At 41.1% G+C, this 21,782-nt stretch overlaps 1 protein-coding gene across 2 annotated transcripts in view; it reads right to left on the bottom strand.

Moving 5' to 3' along the window:
- Nucleotides 1–21,782, bottom strand: part of TRPM3 (transient receptor potential cation channel subfamily M member 3) — a 424,598-nt gene that overhangs the window by 383,755 nt on the left and 19,061 nt on the right. The window contains exon 1 of one of the 2 annotated variants that reach the window (XM_027708976.1): nt 9,751–9,912. The exons of the other annotated variant lie outside the window; for it this stretch is intronic. Within the exon in view, the coding sequence (XP_027564777.1) occupies nt 9,751–9,912 (162 nt within the window). Of the gene's footprint in view, nt 1–9,750; nt 9,913–21,782 lie in introns of those variants that run through there. 2 annotated transcript variants of the gene reach the window in all.

Below are 21,782 nucleotides of genomic sequence, written 5' to 3'. Positions count from 1 at the left end.
TCATGCTAATTATTAAACCTCCACCTTCTTTTGAAATACATGTACTTTCCTTTAAAATACAGAATAGGCTCTACATTAATAATTAATGATTATTATCTCCACGAGAAAGGAAGAAAGAGAAGGCAACTTCAGTCCTTGGTATTTTCTTAGACACTACATCTTCAATATAATAGTCCCTGATGTATTTTCAGGGGAGACAAGTAGATGAGAATTGTGGAAGTTGAACTACTGCTTTGTTCTATTATTCTGATGGGAATTCATTTCCCTCTCGTCATTCAGTTTGGGATTTTTTTTCCTGTTTTCCTCATCTTCTGTGCTAAAAATCACATTATATCTCTGCAGTGACTTGTATCTCATATGACTGCAGTCAGTTATGATACACTCTGCTTTACCAGGTACAGAGTACTACTCTTAAAACATAGAGTCATAGAATAATTTAGCTTGGAAGGGTTGCCTTATATAAGCATTTTCTGGAATTCTTTAAATCCAAAATCTGAATCTTTCCCTTCAGCATAAAATTTAGCAATTTCAAAGTCACTTCATATCAATAAGAGGGGATTATGAAAATTTATCCAGCATCGGACAGTACTCAATCCACACCATAGAGAACACCATCACAAGAATTTTAACAGCTAAAATAATTTCAGTTCTGATAAAACCATGATCCCTAAAATCATAATGAATCATTACCCTTTAAAAATCCAGCTGTCGCATTACTTAACAGGCTAGTCCACACATACACCAAAGTAGTAATGCACAGATTATACATTTTTTTCCCCACCACTAAAAGAACAAACTCAAGATCAGCTGTTCAGACAAGTATATAGGACTTGTCTACCACAGGAAGTTTCTTTACAGGTTTCCTTACTGGAGGCCTACTGCAGGGAGACACTAGACAATACATTCAGGAGAAGTTCTTAAAAAAGCAACATCATGTTTAGGTTCAAGAAATTGCATTTAAACTCAAGCATAAACAGTCATTGTTTCTAGCTTTGTTAATAATGCATCCAAATAAGCAGCCAAAAAAAAAAAGTGTTGCTCATCCACAGCACACAGAAACAAATTTTAAAAAATCAAGAAAACACCCTGCTATATACTATTTACTTTTTAAAAGCCCATTTTATAAGTGCAAAAATTAAGAAAAGAAAGCAGTTGTCTAAAATAAAAGCTAGACAAAATGTACAATTTGTCGTACGATTTGTGTTCATGCACTGAATTAGTTATGCCCCCTTCTGCTACCAAGAACTTTAAAAAAATAGCAATAAAAATAAGTATTTCCATCAAAAATAGTAAAATCAGATCAGTAGTAAAATTTATTACAACTCATCTGATGATGTGAGTAGTACACAAGCATAACATCTGACCTGCAACCTGCGCAAGCACCTCTTGTAGGCTTACTTTGCCCAAGCCCTTGGTTCACCTCCCAGTCACAACACTGACAGAGATTTCTGGTTTCCAGGCTTATTAGATCCTTTATTGCTAAGCTTTCTGAGCAATGAAACCATCAGAAAAGCATTGCATTCAAACATAATGGACACCTGCTTTAGCTACCTCCTGCACACTAAATCCTCTAGCTGAATCCTCTAGCTAGAGGAGGCAGTGGGGAGCTGGGGCTGGACAGGGAGGCTGCAACAGGGAGGGGTGCATCCTCCCGCCAGTACAGCAGGAAGATCAGCCAGGCAAAGTGTTACTTTCCCTTTTACAATTTTAATAGATTATTTTAGCAGTCCCTGCCCTGGGCCAGAACTACCTTTTTTTTTCTTAAGAAATGCATTTCCGCATCTGATAACCAATGTAGGTACATTTCTAAGATTTTCAAGAAGACCGTATAGACAACAGTTACTAGCTGTGCTAGTGTGCATCTTGTAAATTAACTCTCAGAGGACTTTCTAAGGTTGATTTACATAATCACAATGTAACTCAGGTTGGCAGGGACTTGAGGAGCTCTCCAGTCCCAGCTGCTGCCAAGAGCAGATTCTGCTGCCAAGAGCAGGTTCTGCTGCCAAGAGCAGAGGGCAGATCAGGCTGCTTAGGGCTTCACCCAGGCAAGGTGTGAAAACTCCAAGGCTGGAGAGAGTCCACTCCCCTGCCCCCTACCCTAGCTCCACCAAATGGCCCTTACCCATCAGCATGTCATCCCTCTCCGACTGTAATGTAATAGCCCAGGTACAAAACACTGGCTAGAGTGGAGGTAGGTGACATCTGCTGTTCTCCTCTCGTTCCCATGATTTTGTCACCCAGCAGTAGGGTGGGTCAGGCATGACAGACCCTTGGCAATTCCTTGCTCTTTGTCATTGTTTACTCCCTCACATGTCCAGACATCATATGCAGCGAAATAACAAAGACAAGTCCAAGGGCGATCAAAAGAGACTTCAAGGCCCTGGCATGACTGGTAGAGGAATCAGGAGCACAGGTAGTGATTTTCTCAGTTCTTCCAATAACAAGGAATAATATTGGTAGGAATCAGAGGAGTGTGTGCCTCTGAGGTTGGTGTAAGTGGAAAGAATTTGGATTTGTCAATCATTGGATGACCTACTCAACACCTGGTCTGCTGACACCTGACAGGACACACCTATCTCAGAGGGGAAAAAGAGTTCTAGTGCAGGAGCTGGTGGGGCTCATTGGCAGAGCTTTGAACTCCTTGGAAGGGGGAAAGGGACACAATCAGGCTTGCCAGTGATGAGTGATGGGATAGAGTGCCAAAATTTGAAGAAACAAGCACTAATGGGATCCCTCAACCTGCTTCAGCCGGTATTGGCTACAATGTACCACACCTGAAATACTTCTACATCATTGCACACAGCACCAGGAACAAACAAAAGGAGCTTCAAACTTTGGCCCAGTCTCAGAGATTTGACATCATTGGTGTAAGTGAAACCAGGCGGGATGAGTTCTGTGACTGGGCTGCCCTGTTGGACAGTTACAGGTTCTTCAGGAGGGATAGCCAGGGCAGAAGAGGTGGAGAAGTGGCACCGTATATTATAGAAGGGGTAGAATGTTTGGAGCTCACAGGTAGCAATGGCACAGCTGAGTAAGAATCAAGGGGCAAACAAATAATGCACATATACTGTGGGAGTCTGCTCTAGACCTCCCATCCCTCCCAGGACAATAATGCTAACAAATTATTCTATGAGGAACTAAGGGACACTTCCAAGTCAACTGCCCTTGTCCTCATGGGGGACTTCAACTTGGCAGAAATTAACTGGGAGCATCACGCAGTTGGTTCAACCTGGGCCAAAAGATTCCTAAAAAACCTGGATGACAACTTTATGGAACAGGTCCTAAGGGAGTCGACTCAGAAAGATGCCCTCCTTGATCTGCTGCTTGTCAACAGAGGGGATCTTATGAGTAAAGTGGAGATTGGTGGCCGTCTTGGCCACAGTAACCACGAAGTGATTGACTTTAAAATCTCTGCTGACAGGAGGAAAGGCACCACCAAAACCTCAACTCTGAACATGAGGAGAGCAGACTTCAGGCTGCTCAGGGATTTAGTAGGGAAGGTCCTCTGGAAAAATGTTTTTGCAGTTGCTGGAGTCCATCAGTGCTGGTCACTTTTCAAACATCACCTCCTAAGGGCACAGGAGCAGGCAATTCCCAAATGTTGGAAGTCAAGCAGCTGAGGCAGAAGGCCAGCTTAGCTGAGCAGAGATCTTCTCTTGCAGATAAGGCAAAAAAAGGAAGTTTTATGCCCAGTGGAAGTAAGGTCAGGTGACATGGGAAGAACACAGAAATGCTCCTTGCCACTGCAGGGAGAAAATTTGTGTGGCCAAAGCTCAGCTGGAGTTGCAGCTGGCCAGTAATGTGGGGAACAACAAAAAGAGTTATTTCAAATATATTAATGGCAATAGGCAGTATAGAAATATCAGCACTGTTACAGGATGAGGATGGTCACCTTCCAACCAGGGACAGAGACAAGGCAGAGGTGTTTAACACTTTCTTTGCCTCTGTCTTTAACATGGATGACGGACCAAAGGGGTCTCAGTGCCCTGAGCTGGAGGACCATGACTGTGAGAATGATCACTCCTGAAATTGTGCAGGATCTGCTCCTCCAGATGCATCCCTACACATCTATGGGGCCTGATGGGATTCATCTCAGAATCCTCAAAGAGCTACCTGATGTCATTGCAAAACCTCTCTCAATGATAAATGGTCTTGGGAATCCAGAGAATCCAGAGAGGTCCCAGTTGACTGGAAGCTGACAAATGTTGTCTCAATTTTCAAGAAGGAGGACCCTGGAAACTACAGGCCTGTCAGTCTCACTTCAGTGCCTGGTAAAATCATGGAAAAGATTATTCTGGGAGGTATTGAAAAACATCTGAAAGACAATGCAGCCTGACAGATAAAGCCAGCATGGCTTCATGAGAGGAAAGTCCTGATTTCCTTTTATAACAAGGTAACCCACCTAATTGATCAAGGAAAGCCAGTTGATATAATCCTTTCGGATATCAGTAAGGCTGAAAGGATACTGTGTCTCACACAGTATCCTTCTGGACAAAATGCCCAGCACACACCTGGATAAACATATCATATGGTGGGTGAGCAATTAGCTCACAGGTCAAGCACAGAGGATGATAGTGACTGGGGTAACATCAGACTGGTGACCTGTCACTAGTGAGGTTCTGCAGGGGTCCATCTTGGGCCCTGAGCACTTCAGCATCTTCATAAATTATTTGGATGCAGAACTGGAAGGGATATTAAGCAAGTTGGCAGAAGATACAAAACTGGGAAGAGCTGTTGACTCATTCGAAGGCGAGGAGGCCCTGCAGAGAGACTTCAACAAATGAGAGGACTGGGCAATCACCAACCATAGGAAGTTCAACAAGGGGAAGGGCCGGATTCTGCACTTAAGATGGGGCAACCCTGGATGTTCGTACAGACTGGAAATGAGATGCTGGAAAGCAGTGCCACAGAAGGGGACCTGGGGGTCCTGGTCAATGGAAAGTTGAATATGAGTCAGCAGTGCCCTGGCAGCCAGGAGAGCCAACCATGTCCTGGGACAAAGCATCCCCAGCCAGTTGAGGCAGGTGATTGTCCCGCTCTGCTCTGCGGCAGCCTTGCCTTGAATATTGTGTGCAGTTTTGGGCACCACAATATAAGAAAGATATTAAGCTACTAGAGAGTGTCCAAAGGAGGGCCATGAGGATGGTAAAAGGCCTTGAGGGGAAGCCGTATGAGATCACTTGGCATGTTCAGCCTGGAGGAAGGAGACTGAGGGGAAACCTCATTGCAGTCTACAACTTCCTTGTGAGGGGAAGAGGAGGGGCAGGCACTGATCTCTTCTCTCTGGTGACCAGTGACAGGGCCTGAGAGAATGGCCTGAAGTTGTGTCAAGGGAGGTTTGGGTTGGATGTTAGACTAACACCCAGAGGGTGGTTGGGCACTGGAAGAGGCTCCCCAGGGAAGTGATCAGAGCACCAAGCCTGAGAGAGTTAAAGAAGCTTTTGGACAGTACTCTCGGGCACATAGTGTGACTCTTTGGGAGGGTTGGATTCTATGATCCTCATCGGTCCCTTCAAACTCAGCATGTTCTGTGATTCTGTGACATGGGATCCAGGAGGTCTCAAGGCACTCCGTGATTTTACCTCAGGCAGATGGCCTGCTGGCTGGCCTGTGTTCCTCAGAGCGGTTTTTGCCCTTTTTTTGAAGAAGCCTTTCTCCAGTTGCTGGGGTGCTCCCTGATCTCCTCAGCCTTGGAGAGCTGATGCAAACTGATTGCACAAGGACATCAGCTATCCCCTCGGGACCCTGAAGTGCTGCCTGAACAGGTCCAAGGGAACATGTATGGGTGTTGAGTACTCCTGCATGATCCCTGACTTGACCATCAATCCTGGCTAGTAGCTTCTCTCCTCCTCCAGCCAAGTCACTGAGTGCAGAGGCCTGGTGGACCTTGTCGGTGACAACACAGAGGGTGGTGAGGATCTGCCTTATCTGTATCTGCTGTCACTGTATCACTTTCTTCATCTGTAGTGATCCTGACACGGAAACCATTGCAAATCAAGAGTCAGTGATCCTCATACCAGCTAACCTGAGTATGCCCTGGCCTGTGCTGTGCTGGACTGTGCCTTCAAGCTGTGGTGTGCTGCATTGATTCCTTGGTTGCAGGACAAACTCTTCTCAGGAGAGGAGCCTGCAGACTGCTCCTACTCATCATCAACAATTACAGCACCTGCACCACTTTATCTTCATCTAAAACTGCAGCAAGAATTTCTTATAAGAACATTGTTTCTGCTTTCCAGCAGAAAAGACAAATACAGTTGTTTCCTTTGGGAAAAAAAAATCATGTAATAGCTTGAATGAGCAACAAGTCAGCCTGTCTATGGTCAGCATTTCTCAGATCATTTCTCAGATCACAGGGCAGCCTGCAGCAGGGGAAGTGTTAGTGGGGGGGATACACAACCACAGGTCACAGTGTGCTGCTCAAGGACTGGAGGACCATTTGGTAACAAAAAGTTTTCCTTGACAAACTCCAGCAATCTCCTGGATGGCTGATGTTCTGATGTGTAAAATTTTTTAGTGAGGATGGAAGTCTGTGACACACAGCCTTCCTCCGGTTGTTCAGAAAAACTCCATCTGCTTCCTTACCCTGGTTGGTGATCTGTAACACATCCCAGCACAGAGTGACACTTAGCAAACTCTCCTCTGACCCTGACCCACAAGCTCTACACAGACCTGAGCCCCACACATCTGAGCTGCTCTTTCACATGGAGGGCAGCCCCCTTCCTCCTTTAGCCTGTTTGCCTCTCCTGAAGGGCTCATCATCTCCATCAATCACAGGAGTGCCCCATCACATCATAGGTTTCCCAGCAATGCTGCAGTTCTGATCACAAGCTGAGCTCTTGTCCCTCCTGCTCATCTCCCAGGCAGTGTGCAGAGGGGTACACACCCTGGAGGTGGGCATCCTTTCGTCTTATTTTAATATTCCCAAGCTCTGCCTTGTTCTCTACACTCTGTACTTGTACTTTCTGTCCTTGCCCCAGCATTTTCTCTTGTAACTCAGGGCTGTAATCTCTCTCCCTAGTTTAACAGCCTCCTCACCAGGCTTGCTAGCCTCCTGATAAAGATGCTTTTGCCACAATAAGTGGGAAAGAGAAAATGGTAGCTGATTTCTTAAATTCACAAACGTGAAACTCAGAGGTCAAGCTATATTTTGATCAAGGACCCCTAATCTGGTCCATGACAAGTCACTTTGAAATCCAGCTCTTCACTCACTGGATTAAAACCGTACATATACTGTTCCTCAGTGACATACATATAGCTCAGTTCTTCCATAAGGGTCTCCTCGTCAATCTTTTGTACTCAGCCCATCTGATTTTCAGTCTACAGAACAGGACCAATGACCTGGTTCACAGCTGTAATTTCACTGATGTCACAGCAAAATAAAGTTTTATTTCATGTGTTCATACATTTCTCACTTGTCATTTTGTATCTGAGCTACTGTAAATATCCTGGGGAAATTTTCAGTGCAAAAGCAATAAGAAAAACCTATTATCTTTGAACAAAAAAGAAAAAAAGTTGCTGTGATCAGAAACTGTACAGCAGAGCAGCCATTTATTGCCACTTTTATTGAACTAGAACACTGTGCAGCCCCTGCTTAAAATGGGTTGAAAATTTCACATAACTCAGAGGCTATAAATACAAATAAAACTCAAGATCTTTGTGGAAAGTATTCAGACATTCCTCTTAATGAGTAGAATTTTAGCATGATCAAAAATGTGATCTGTTGTTTTCAATGGCAAAACTTTCATCAGTTTGATCGGGGGGTTCCACTCAGCTTTCCCTTACCATAGCTCCACAAGCAGATGATGGAGAGAGGAAAACAGTAGAAAAAGCTTAATTGCTAAGCCTTAATTTATAACTTATTTACTCCTTCAATATGCAATACCTTTACTCAAAATGTCATTCTCAGGGTCATTCTAAGCAAAGATAACAGCTATAAAGTTAGAGATTGTTTGGAGCCAGCTACATGTGTGACTAGAAAATGTTTGCTCCTTTCCACTTCAAATATCATTCACTTCTTCAGCACTTTGGAAAATGATTGTAAGTGAATTAGTGATAAAATGTGATTTCAGAAATCCTATGCTCTCCTTTAAAAAAAAAAAAGGAATGTATAAATGAAGAAAATGTAAACTAGCAACCACCCATTCACAAGAATAAAAAGTGTTTTCCAAAAACCTGACACAAATTAAAAAGAACCAAATGAACAAACAAACCAAAAAATTCAGAATCAGTCGTTCTCATCTGTCCTGCGATTTATGGAGGTGGTTTCAGTGCTTTCAGTGCAATCCAAATCCACTAACACAGAAACACCATAATAGTATTGCTTTCGAGAAGAAAACAGGACAAAGTTGCTCATCCTTTCAGAAAGATTCTGGAAAAGCAAAGATTAATCAAAGATTAATACAAACTTTCAATTCTGGCCAAACACTTGCAACCTGAATCTCATTCAGGGTGCTGCATAGAGTAAGAATTCATCTCAGCTGTAAGCCACAAGAACAACTTCGTTTAGAACAAGAGAAACTCAACAAGCCCCACGAAACAAACAAGACCAAAAAGCCAAAACCAAAAAAAAAAGCCCCACAAGCAAACCAATCAGCCAAACAGAAACAACCCTCAACTGCATTGTGCATTTTTCTGATGAGTTCTGGTGATCTAACCCTTACCTGGGAACTAAATTTAAGGCATCTATTGCAAAAGGAAGTTTGTGTATTCTAAAAAAGCTACCCCCAAACCCCACCATAAATTACAGTATTTTAATCTATAGCGTGGTACACATGAATGCAAAACTCCTCCTCTTCCCATTCCATGAGATAATATTGTTACTTTCTCTGATGCTTTCTTGTTGCCATGGCATCCTTTCTACCGTAGGTCTCTTCACCCTTATATTATTTCCCCAGTTGACGTTCAACCTGTGGTCATCTTACCCCCAGGTCGAAAGCTTATAAATCAGTGTTTATTTTTGAAATTATACATTTGATCCGTTGAATAAGGTGTATCACTCCAGAGCTCAGAGAGTCTGCTTTAGATAAGAATACACAACATTGTTTTTAAACACACGAGGACTGAGATTGTCCTTGAACAGTGACCAGTTCATCCAAAATCTGTGTTTATATGTGTTTGTTCAGCACCTAGCACTAGGGTTCTGATCCCAAGGAGACAGACTGTCAAGCACTCTAATAAATGTCACTCCTTCTACTTGAATGCTCAATTTGTTCTCTCAATTTCCATGTATGTCTGGCCAGGATGTTCATTTTCCTGACCTGTAATCTATGCTGTGGCATGCATCTCCTTTAAAATGTTTGTCTATCCACCTCAGAGATTTTTGGCTCATACCACCTAGCTGGCTGCAGGCAGATACACCTACAAGGAGACACCTGCCCAAGATGAAAACCTTTGGTTCCCAAGAGCATCCTTTCAGCCTACCTGCCTTTAAGTCCTTAGCTTACGATTGCTACCACTGTCCCCTCGGCTGCACAAGGCGAGCTCGAGTCTCAAGCAGCTACTTCCCAGCCACTCTGGCTTCGTTCCGTGTGGCCCCAGCCTCGGCGGCGGCAGTCGAGCTGCTGCTTCCCGGGGAGCACACGAAGAGAGCCGAAGTGGGTCCTCGCACCTGTTACAACTACAAAGTCGGGCTCAGCGCACGGGAAAGGCGATTCCTCCTCCCAAAGCGCAACAGGTCTCTTCACACCACCACCACCCGGCAACGAAGTCACAGGGTGCGGGAATGGGGGAGCCGCGGTCGCGGTCACTCACCGGCGGTGCGGGCGAGGAGGGTCCTCCGCGCTTGGAGGAGCCGCGCCGGGAGCTGAGCCGGCGCCAGGACTCGGCCAGACGCCCTCGGCCGCCGCCGCCCGTCGCCCCCTCGGCGGCGCTGCCCCGCTCCGCTCGCCCGGGGCTCAGTCGCCTCTGCCCCATGGCCGCAGCTCGGCCGAGCCCCACCGGTCCCCCCGGTCCTCTCCGCGCAGCCCTTTTAACGCTTTTCCGGCACCGCCGAGGCTCGGCGGAGAGGCGGCGGGGAGGGCGGGATGGGGAGGAGCGGCGCCATCCGCCCCTCGCCGCTGCCCGGGGGAGCCCCGGTGCGGGGCGAGCGCCTCGCCCCGCGGGGACGGACCGCGCGGGGACGGGTGAGCGCCTTGCTCCGCCCGGGGAGCGCTCGAGACAGCGTCGTATCCCACAGCATAGCCAAGTTTTAACTTGGGGCCGGCCGTGAATTCGGAAACTGGCATGGGAAGAGAAAGGGTCAGACAGCTGTACTGTGCTTAGACACGACAAGTTATGACACCTGTTCACCTCCGACCTAGATCTTGCAAAAATTTTGCCAAGAGGCCTTTTCTGATTAAACTGCATCAGTAGTTCTAGGGAAATAAGTTAGTCGTTTCCCTATAATAAAATATGTTCACTCTTAATGTCCAGCAACAGACACAGGAGCACAGCTTCCACACCAAGCTCAGCGTTTTTCCCTTCTGTTTACACTTATGGGGTTGGAAACAGCAAGTCAAGCAAAAGACGGTACGGTTCCTATTGGTACTATGACACATCTTCGGGGGGCCTGCTTTTCTTTCTTAAAATCGACAAGGAACATCTCTGAAATTAAGTTTCTCAGCTAATACTGGAAGGGTTTCCCGCGGTGCTAGTCAGAGTCCTGATTCAGTATGCCCTACTAGGCGCCTTAGGAACAAGCACATCGGCTGATCAGCTCTGAGTGCTGAGCACAGGGCACTGGTGCAGTGCCACAGAGAAAAGCTGCCTCTTCTCTGCCCTCCGAGCTCACTGCAGCATATCAGCATACAAGCTCAGGCAACAGTATTGCAAGGTAAATACTTAATTTTCAAAAACCAACTAAAAAAACCCCCCAAAACCCCAAAAGAAGCCTACATTGACACTCTGTTTTCTAGTAATCATTAAAAAACACAGTGAGCGTTTTGCAGGCATGAAATCATTGATTTACATTTATGAGTTAACCCTTTTTACAAAGATTTCTTAGAAGATCATTTTACTGAAACTAAAACTGCTGCTTTCTCAAGTACCTGAACTATTTTAAAAAGATGACATGACATTATGATGAATGATGTTATTTTAATTACAGCCACAGTACATAAGTGATTTATGAAAGGATATATTTTCCTCACAGTGTATCTAATGTCATAATAATAAGCAAGAAATGCGGGTCAGAGTTTCCAAAGAACGTGCTAAATTCTCTATTAAATATAGGTTGGACGCTAATGATTAAGGACTTTGTTGTGGCGTTAGGTAGTCTGATGGTCTCCAAACTCCTAAACACACTCCAGGCTGATTAAGTACCTTCCGTTCAATGGACACAGATGTTATTGGGAGGGCCTTTTCCTTCCAACATCTATAACTATAGCAAGTTACTTCATTTGGGTGAACTATTCTCATAAGTGCTTTTAGCTTTATTTATTCCCCTCTGAGGCACATCAGCATCTGGTCAGCTTTGCTGATCATGTCATTAGTTTTATTATTTTTAATGACATCTATAGATGACTTCCTCTGATGTCTCCTCTATCTGCTAGTAATAACCATCAAATTTCCCAAATCACATTTTCCTTTAAATATGCATTAGAGAAATCTAATGGTTTTCAAAGCCCACAGAAATCTGTAAACAAGTTAGTTTTTAAAAAGTCAAATTACATAAACCTCAGAAGACAAGCTCTTATGGAATTTTTTTTGGAGGGTGGGGAATAAGAATCTCCAAATAGGAGACAGGATACAAAAATACTTGTGCTACTAATCTGCTACTGGTCTTGTTTAATTCTTTTCCAGATGTAATATGAAGTTTAGTGCCTTCACCTGTTTAGCTACACAGACAGCACTATACTATTTATTCAGCTCACAGTACCATGTAAGATATAAGAGAATAGCAAGCACATGTTTTTATTTAAGATAAATATAGCAAACATAGCAAAAAAATAGTCAGACTATTTTAAATAAGCTGCAAACTTCAAAAAAAAAACACAGCCAAAACTAATTAAAGCTCAGTAAGTCTAATATACAACACAGATCATTTGAGTAATATCAGAAAGTCAAATTTTGTGAAAAGCAAATCACACATTCATAGACATGAAAATACTGGTTTTTTTCTGATGTTAAGATTGAAGTTTTAGCACAGAAAGCTTCCTCCTTCTTCTTTCTGTCTGTAATTAATCCAAACCTGATGATCTAAGTGCCAAGTACCTTTTATATAGACCTTCATAAATTTCAACTTGTTGCACACTCTGCCAGCATTTAATGCAATGTGTTTGTTTAATAACCACATACAAAGAATCGGTTTCCAACATTTATACAAATATTTATGCACATAAACATATTTTATACTCATCATAACTCTATGCCACATATGCTTGTAAGTGTTGCTGTTATGGCCTTAATCAGGTATGGCGTATGCCTTGCAAGAAAGTATTTTCGTCCCTAGCAGACAAGGACATGACTGCATGTTCTTTGCATAGTTGGCTGATATTCTTATTTCAGCTATTCTCATTCTACCTACAAACTTATTCTTCACAGTCATTTATATGTCCAAATATTTATCAAGAACTACAAGAAGGCATGTCAATAGGTGGTGACAGAGCTCCATTTGCCTAGTTTAGATCTTCTTGCCTAGCAGAGTCCAAGACCCATAAACTGCTGGGGACAGTTTGAACTGCTTAGAGGCCAAAACCCTTTCATTAGAAAAGGTTTTGTTTCACTTTGTGTTAGCAAGACAGAAGCTATAGAGTGATTTATGCTGGAACAGGCTACTGAAGGTCACCTGGTCCAACTCTATCCTTAAAGTAGCTTTGTGTAGAATCATCTTGCTCAGGGCTTTGTCCAGTCAGGTCTTGAAAAACCCCAGAACTGAAGATTTCATTGCTTCTTTGGACAATGTTTCAGTGCTTAAGCATGGTCTCAGCAAAAAGGTGTTCCCTTAGAGCTAATTGGAATTTCTCACGTTCCCACTTGTGTTTGTTTCCGCTTCTTGCTTCACGATACAGCTTCAAGGACATCCTGGCTCCATCTTCTCTACACCTTCTCATTCAGCAGTTGGATGCAGCAATCCAGACTCCCTGTAGGCTCTGTCCTTCAGGCTGAACAAGCCTATTCTCTCAGTCTCATCAGTCATGTGGATGAGGCCTTCTGCAAACATCTGGAAGCAGCCTCACATTTTCCAGTCCTGGTGCTCCCAGGAGAGCTTCAGCCACCCCAATATCTGCTGGAGACACACTACAGCCAGGCAAAAGCAGACTTTGGCTTGTTCAGGAATCTGCTCTAAAGAGTCCCATAGGATACGGACCTGAAGGAAAGGGGGGTCAAAGAGTGGTGGTTGTTATTCAAGGATCACCTCCTCCAAACTCCAAAGGAGGTGACTCCGATGAGCAAGGAAGTCAGAGAAAAGACCTAAAGGTCTGCATGGATGAACAAGGAGATCAGGGCAAAACACAAATGTGAATGAGAGTATACAGAAGGGGAAGGCAATGAGAGGCAGCCTGGGAGGAATACAGAGATATTGTCCCAGCACACAGGAGTGACATTGGTAAAGCTGATTCCCAACTGCCATTGGATCTGGCAAGGATGTCTTGATGAAAGGCCTGTGAATGAAGGCCCTGTGGATATTTCATACTTGCAGTATAAGAAATAAAAGAGAAAAGCAATCATAAGCATCATGTAAATATGCACTATTCCTCTCCATGTTTCTGAGAAGAGATTTTGGCATCCTCTTCCTGTTAGGGAAGAATTTATTTGTGTATATATATATGCTTTACACAGACTCATATTCCCGTCCCAGCACCATAGTGCTGCCAGAGCTATTACTGAGAGTCTTCTGTGGCACTGCCATCTTTGTAAGTCTGCTATTGCTTGATGTTGTAGGGTACAGGCAACTGACTTTTGGGCTTTTCAGGCTTGTAGTTCTGCAAGTAGTTTTGCTTTTTGCCTCAAACTCATGAGATTCCTTTTCAGAGTGTGGTCCATAATATAAAAATACGGGTTTTCAAAGGCAAATTCAAAGGAATTGCTTTTTAATAAAAAGCAATTCCTCACAAAGTTTTCTTCTACTACAGAGAGAGAAAAAAAAAACCAACAAAACAACACCAAAAAACCCAAAGAGCTTAAGTAAATTGTTCACTTCCCTTAAAATGGGAAGAACAACGTTTTATGTTCTTTCATGTATCTACTATTAAGAGTGGGTCATACACCTCTGCCTTTTATCACCTGCATTATGGAAGATTTTTCTATTCTCTAGTTTGTAGAGTTTTAATTAAGACAGTTAAATACACCAGAATCAAAGTCTTCTAGGAGCTGTCCTCAGAAGTTCTGCTCTACAGATTGCTGCTTATTGTTTGTATTTCCTAATTAACGTGTATTTTTTTCCTTTTTTTATGCCTTCCAATTTTGTAGAGAGACAGATAAATCAAGGCCACTTACTAGTAGTGATTGGTGGATACTTATAAAATTCTTGTTTAGTTCAACCATAACACGTTATGAGAGAGGCAAGACTTTAACACAACACAGCTTTGATTCTGAAAGGAATGACCAGTCTTAACTGCTTGCACAACGAACGAAGGTGATCACACACTTTTCTGTAATTACGTAATAAAATCAGCCATGAAACTCACTTAGAATTCATATTCTGAATATGCAATGAAAATATCTCAAATTCTAGATTTTAGGTAATAAAAATATTTTTGTTGAAATTACTGGAAGTTACCCCATAGTAAAACTTATTTTCTAAGGCACAAATGTATGGCAATCTCTAGGTCTTGAAGGTTATTGGTGGAACCTTTTAAATGAAATACTGTTTGTATCATTGGCAGAAAAAAAAAGCTATAAACTAAATAGGAATAGACTTCTTGTTGCAAAACAGATTAAACACTGGATTAAAAGTTTGTTGGGGTTTTGTTTTTTTCTTTTTAATTCCATAAAATGTGAAAAATGTGGAGGTAGAGCTTTATTCTACCAGATCACTAGAAAACGAACTTTATATTTTGATGTTCATCTGAATAATCATCATAGGATAGTGGACTAAATAGAAAAGCACTGTTGCCAATTTATGTCTAAAATATTAAGTTAGAGTGACCTCCAGTGTGTCACAACAACTTTAAAACTAAATCAGTTGTTATTAACATCTCTCCACTTAATTTCATCTAATGCCTTAGCTATATGATCATTCTTGCCTTGCAGTCTTTAGGCAGGATGACACTGTGAGCAGATGTTTGTTTCTTGGGTTACTACTGGAAGAAGCAGTATGGAAGAACATTGTTGATTAGTAACTTCTCTTTCTAAACCAGGCCTAGTCACCTCGTTGAAGCATGACAGGACAAACAAAGGCAAAATTTTTATGATCTCTAAGAAGCCTTTAGTGTAGTGTTTATTCAAGCTGAACTCCCACTACAGAGGGAAGTCATTTTGAGCACAGAGTGCAAGATAAAACTTTCAACATTTAAGTTTTAATTATGCTCAGTTTTTCTTTCTCCCATCTGTTCACATCAAAAGGTCAGTCTCCACTACAACATTGACAGAAACATTTGCAATACCTTAGAGAGTGAGCAGATACCATGAACAAATACTCTACAGTATTTTTTCTAAGGCTGTCATTCATCTTATGCAAAAAACAGGCAGCAAATTCAGAACAAAACAAAGAATTGCTCAGCTTGGAATTTAGCCTATTTTTCACATAATTGTTAAATTGAATATTCATTTCAAGACATGTTTAGTCCTTGGTAGTACAGCATAAAGAGAACATTTGATGACACAACGTATTTGTGCTTAGACAATGAAACTTGTCTGTAACCCAAGAAGCGAACGTTTTTTGTGAAGTTACAGAGAAGGTACAGATGTTCATTCTGACTTCAGGAGAGGGGCCCATAGAGTTCAGATATATAAAGTCTAGGAAACAATGTTCCTCTTAGGCCTCATGCCCAAGATAAAACATCAAGAAACACTGTGGCATTTCACAATATTTGCTCTTTTGTTTAAAATATGCAACTGTCAATTAAGGGAGACAAGTAAAGAAGTCAATTATAGCAAGTCATTGAATCACAGAATGATTTGAGTTGGAAGGGACCTTAAAGATCATCTCATTCCAACCTCCCTGCCATGGACTGGGACCCCAACTACTAGATCAGGTTGCTCAAAGCCCCATCCAATCTGGCCTTGAACACTTCCAGGGATGGCATATCTACAACTTCTCTGGAAAAACTGTTCCAGTGTCTCACCACCCTCACAGTAAAGAACTTCTTCCTCGTGTTTAATCTAAATCTACTCTCTTTCTTAAAGCCATTTCCCCTTGTCCTATCACTACATGCCCTTGCAAAAACCCTTCTCCAGCTCTCTTGTGGGCACCCTCTAGGTACTGGGAGGCTGTAAACATGTATCTCCAGGCCTTCTCTTCTCTAGGTTGAATAGTTCCAGCTCTCTCAGCCTGTCTTCATAGGTGAGGTGCTGTAACCCTCTGAGCATCTTTGTGGCCCTCCTCTGGCCTTGCTTTATGTCCTTCTTATGTTGGAGGGTTCAGAGCAGATTAGAGGGGTAGAATCACCTCTCTCAACCTGCTGGCTATATTTCTTCTGATGCAGCCGAGGATATGCTTGGTTTTCTGGGCTTTGAGTGGACAAGCAATTATAGAGACCTGGTTACAAATATCTGCTAAGTATCCTGGTCTGTAGCATAGGTCAGACTATATTACTGGTTACAGCTGTCAATGACTTTTCTTCACCAAAGTAAAACTCAAAGAGAATATGAGGAGTTATACTTTCAAAAATGACACTTTCTTTAACAAGCACAATTTATCTTTACACAGTCATATTAAACCACACTTTCACAAACCAGCACGAATTACAATCCTAGCCTTAAATAACTTAGTGCTAATGCAAGTCCACAGTTTACAATCCTTCAGTCACCAAGTAAGGCTCAATGGCATAGTGACATTAATCTCAGTACGATTACTTGGCTTTAAAAACCCAGGTCAGTACCCGAAAACTGAGTGGATTTCCTCAGCATATAAATTGTTATCTAAAAAACCCAGGTGTACTAATTTGCTATATGTCTAACATGGAAAAAATATCTTCTGCATTTGTCCCTCAAATAATTTCCCTCAGTTAAAAAAAAAATATAGTAAATTAAGATGTTTCTGAGCAAGTTTATCTCTATGACTTTTGCAGCCCACTATAGTAATTATATTTTAGTGAATGTATGCAAAGCTTTGGGGCACACTAACCTTAAACAGGTGAAAATGCTTGACTCCTCCCTGTGAAAATTTTGTAATGCTGAATTAATTGTCACTGCATTGAGAGTAACAGACCTTTGCTGATTATATGATTGGCTGTCAGGGATAAAACACTTAAGTACCAAGGGGAACAGAAGGGATGCCAAGGTTAGTCCATTCAGATGAAATGAAACAGAATCCTTGCTCTATCTTGTATCTCCACTTCTGTGTTAGACTATTAGTGCCCCAAATAATAACTAATTTACTGTCCTGTTCTCTCTATAGAAATCTATCATAACAATGCTTGAAGTAGCAGGGCTGAACACCATACAATCAAGAAAACAATTTGCAAGTAAGGATGTGCAGCTTCCAGGAAAAGGGAGGGAAAATATTTTTTGATTAATTTATCAGATTTTCCTGTACAGTGTACAGCAGTTCTGTGGCCCCTGCAATGCCCTTTTTATTTAATTAAGGAAGGAGTAGAGACATTCAGTGCAAGTGCAAGAGTTCTGGAAAGCTTGGTAATCCTGAAGGATCTTTTTCCTTGCTTTTCTTTGTGTCTAAAAGAGAATTCCTGCCCTTAGAAGACCATCCAATACTTAGAGATCACCAGCTTGAATGGGATGTATGTTTTCCTGATAGATAGAACTGGTTTATCTCACCCACAAAAGTTATTAATTCACCTTTCTAGATAAACACATCATAATCTTTATCCATCTCTGTAGGTTTGCTTTCATTCTCCTAGAGATTCTATCAGACTTAATTCCTAGCTGGAATGGCAGTGACACCAGAATTGCTTCATCTGGCTACTAAGCATCAGTCCTTGAAGAAGAGAACCCTAAAGGGGATCAATATTCAAATGGTCCAGCCAATATTAGTGATCAAATTTATATGAGTAATTCCATGATCTTCTAATGTAATTCTTACTTCTGACACCTGGCAGATGGGAGTTTAATAATTTAGATATTATTCACAAACATAAAGATTGACTTTTATTGAGTTGAACATCATAACATTTTCTTTCAAATAAAATAAAGATCTCAACCCACAAAAGCACTGGGACCCATACTGAACTTTAAAATCAATAAAATTGCCAGTGCTTTTATTGAAGCTACATCTGCTTCATGAAGTATTGCTGAATATCCAAGTACTGCTACATGAGGTACAAATGTGCCGCATTTGATTTTCACATCACCAACATTTTAGATGAGAAAGCTGGTCCTATGCATTGCATTCAGTAACAGTGTTATTAGATACAATCCCAGAACACAAAAATGTGTTTACTTCTGGAGCTATATAGAAATTTAAATAGACCAGCACTTGAACCTTTACAAACTTTTGCAAAATAAACCCACCAACATTAGTCTATTGAATTCATTCCTTTGATTGTAGCACTCTGGAGGAATTTAAATAATGACTAGAAGAAAGCAGTATTTTACGCACACTTCAAAGTCAGGAATGGAGCTAGAGGGACCATTTTCTAGTTAATAATCATTATAACAAGCCTTAAACTGTTAAGTGTTACACTGCAGTACAAAGTTGTTGGTATTTCAACACAGTTACAAGTAAAAGGGTTTTCTAGTCTCAAGTATATAGAAAGACGATTTTTTTCAAGACTGCGTTAAAAAATAAAACAATTGACTTTTTGGACATTTATCTCCTTAGCCTACACAAGATATTTTCCACAATTAGTGATAGACATCTTTTTAACCTCAGTTGTAACTTCTGAATTCTGGAAATAATAGTTACCATGGTACCCCAGGTTCTTCAAGTGGATTAATTCTCTCCCATATTTGGTACTGCTCTCTTTTAATATGATCACATACGCAAAATGACTGATGAGTTATATCAACAAGAGAATGCTTGCTATCACCTAACCTTCTTTTCTACTGAAGCAACAGTCACTTTGATCTTACAGCAGAGATATATGCTATATTAAAATACAGATTAATTACTTGTTTACCTATTTTTTAAGACATAGACTACAGAGTAGAGAGACAGTTAAGCAAAGTTTTCCAGACTTTTTTTTTCCAAATACTTGACCATTTGATGCTGTAGATTTTTAACAGAAATAGTTAAGTTGGTGTATGAATGCAGTAGGCAGGATGGAAAAACCTGCATGTCCTCTTGGACACACACATCCTGGTGGTTACAAGTATGTGTGTGTGTACGTGTGAATAAAAGAATGAGCGAATGAAGACCATGAGAAATCAAGTGTGAGTACATAAAACCAACTTGCTTAAAGATTTTATAAACAAGTATCACATTTTCCATCGAGAAGATTTTATGCTGAGTTATATTGCACCACTTTTCGTGAAACACGTGTGAATAGTTCGTAGAGATCATTTGACAATGAGAAAATAGAGCCCAGAGTCCAAAAGTCCCTGTGGCCAGCTGGAGATCTAGGTTAAAGCAAAAACACAGAGGAGACAGGACCTGTGCCACAGTCCTCTACTTTAGTGTCTACAGTAAGCATTATCTTTATTTTTGCTAAAACTTACCTTACTCAGCCAAGGAATTATATCGTTTAAAAGGAGCAGTCCATATGAGTGTAAGGATCTGATTCAAAGTATATACAATGCAGCTGGAACAAGAGCATCTGGTAGAGGGTAGGATAAAGAGAACAATTCATTGTTTTTACAGGTATGGAGCTATAAATGTACAGTGTGAGAATTTTATTCCAGAGAGTGCCAGAATACAAAATATAACTTACAAGTTTCATTAGCTAGGTTATTCTCTTGTAAACAATATCCCAGCACCAGTAGCATCTCAGGAGAAGGTTTTTTTTAACATTCAGATGTTATAAGCAGGTACTGATCATTTAAAGGGATTGCACTGAGGTTGAGTTCTTTCAGATCTGATCTTGTATTAAATCTACTGTAACAAGAAGAAAAGGGCGTTGCAGGGGCTGTGTGACAAAATTCAGGAAGACAGCACTATTTTACCTTAGTTTATTAAGAAAATGGTGAGCTTGGGGGCATGAGGGAGAAGATGGGGAGATGAAAGAAAGGAATATAAACCGATGGAAAAAAAGAAGACAAGACAAAATGATTTTACATGAGCCAAGGAAAAGAACAGTATGCCAGAAAGGAGCTGTCACAAACACATGGTGCATAGGGGAGAGGAAAGTGATCTTTTTTAGACTTCAAGGGGTCTTGTACTCCCCTGAATTCCCATACTACAAAAAAAAGGGAATTGAAATGGATATTTGTTCTTTAAGGGATATTAGATGTTTCTGAAATTATTCATGACCAAAAGAATTGTGTACTTACGCATCAATAGATACAAGTGAAATCAGAGGTATAGCTGGTTGATACTGTTTTGCTGGTAATTGCCCTACACATCCAAAGCATGGCCAGTATACCACTCCATTACAATTACAGAGATTGTGGGGAAATATTGGGCATAATTCCTGCAATCACTTGCCAAAATACAGAGAGGTTGTCATTAAGGCCTGGTTAAGCAATGTCAGCTTGCACTGACATTGGAATACATATCCAGATGTTATTTTTGAAAATCCATTATTTAAAGATCAAAAATCTGGTTTTAATTTTACTGAATGATCCTGCTAAATACAAACAAAAATTTACTAAGAAAATTATGCATTTATTTAACATCAGGCAAAAAAAAAATTAGCATTGATTTGCATAGCTTCCTAACACCTTCTACAGTATTTTTTTAATTAGCCACCTGCTCTTGTTATGCATAACATCTATTTGTGATTCTACAGCTGAGCAATTTGTGGAAGTAATGGCAGCATGAAAAGCAGATAGTTTAGTCTGGCCCATTCTGATCACCATCAGTCTCCATATAAAAAATTAGTTGATCTGAGAGCCTGCTGAAGACCTCAAAAGGTAAAAGAAAAAACCCAAACCCACAAAAAAGCTAAACCTAAGCTTTTTAATGTGAACACAATTTTTCTATATACTTGAGCAAAATAAAGTCATTCAATGATTTTCTGCATACTGATTATGCTGTTGCAATAGACTCAGTACCCAGAAATGTTAAGCTGTTTAAAGAGTACGCATAAAATAGGTTTTGGTTATAACTTCCAGAAATAATAATTTAAAAATCTAATTTAGGCATATTATAGTAATAAATCAACAACTTCTGACATGCTTCTAGTCTGAAGTTAATGAGAACTTATCCTAGACAAATTGGAAAACTTGCTTCCTAAATTATTTTCAATGTGTCAAGCACTACACAATTCATTTACTGTAAAAAAACACAATCTAGAAATATTTTCTTAACTTAATGGCTTCTCCTATATTTTGTCAGTTAAAGAAAATATCTAAACTGCTTACAACAAAATTCTCATTTATTTTGAATACATTTTGAAGAAGGAAGGAGTTTTTAAGATATTTCACTGAGAAACCTATGAAGAGTTAAACTGGAGTAAGAAGGGGAGGGGAAGGGAAGGTTTGGGAAGGTTTGTGAAGGTTTGGGAAGGTTTGGGAAGGTTTGGGAAGGTTAGGGAAGGTTTGGGAAGGGAAGGTTGGTTAGGGAAGGGAAGGTTTGGGAAGGTTTGGGAAGGGAAGGTTTGGGAAGGGAAGGTTTGGGAAGGGAAGGTTGGTTTGGGAAGGGAAGG

This window comes from Neopelma chrysocephalum, unplaced genomic scaffold (genome assembly GCF_003984885.1).
Source record: "Neopelma chrysocephalum unplaced genomic scaffold, ASM398488v2 Primary Assembly neopelma1_96657, whole genome shotgun sequence".
NCBI lineage: Eukaryota > Metazoa > Chordata > Aves > Passeriformes > Pipridae > Neopelma > Neopelma chrysocephalum.
Note: the sequence above shows the minus strand (reverse complement) of the source record. Positions and strands in the feature narration are given on the sequence as shown.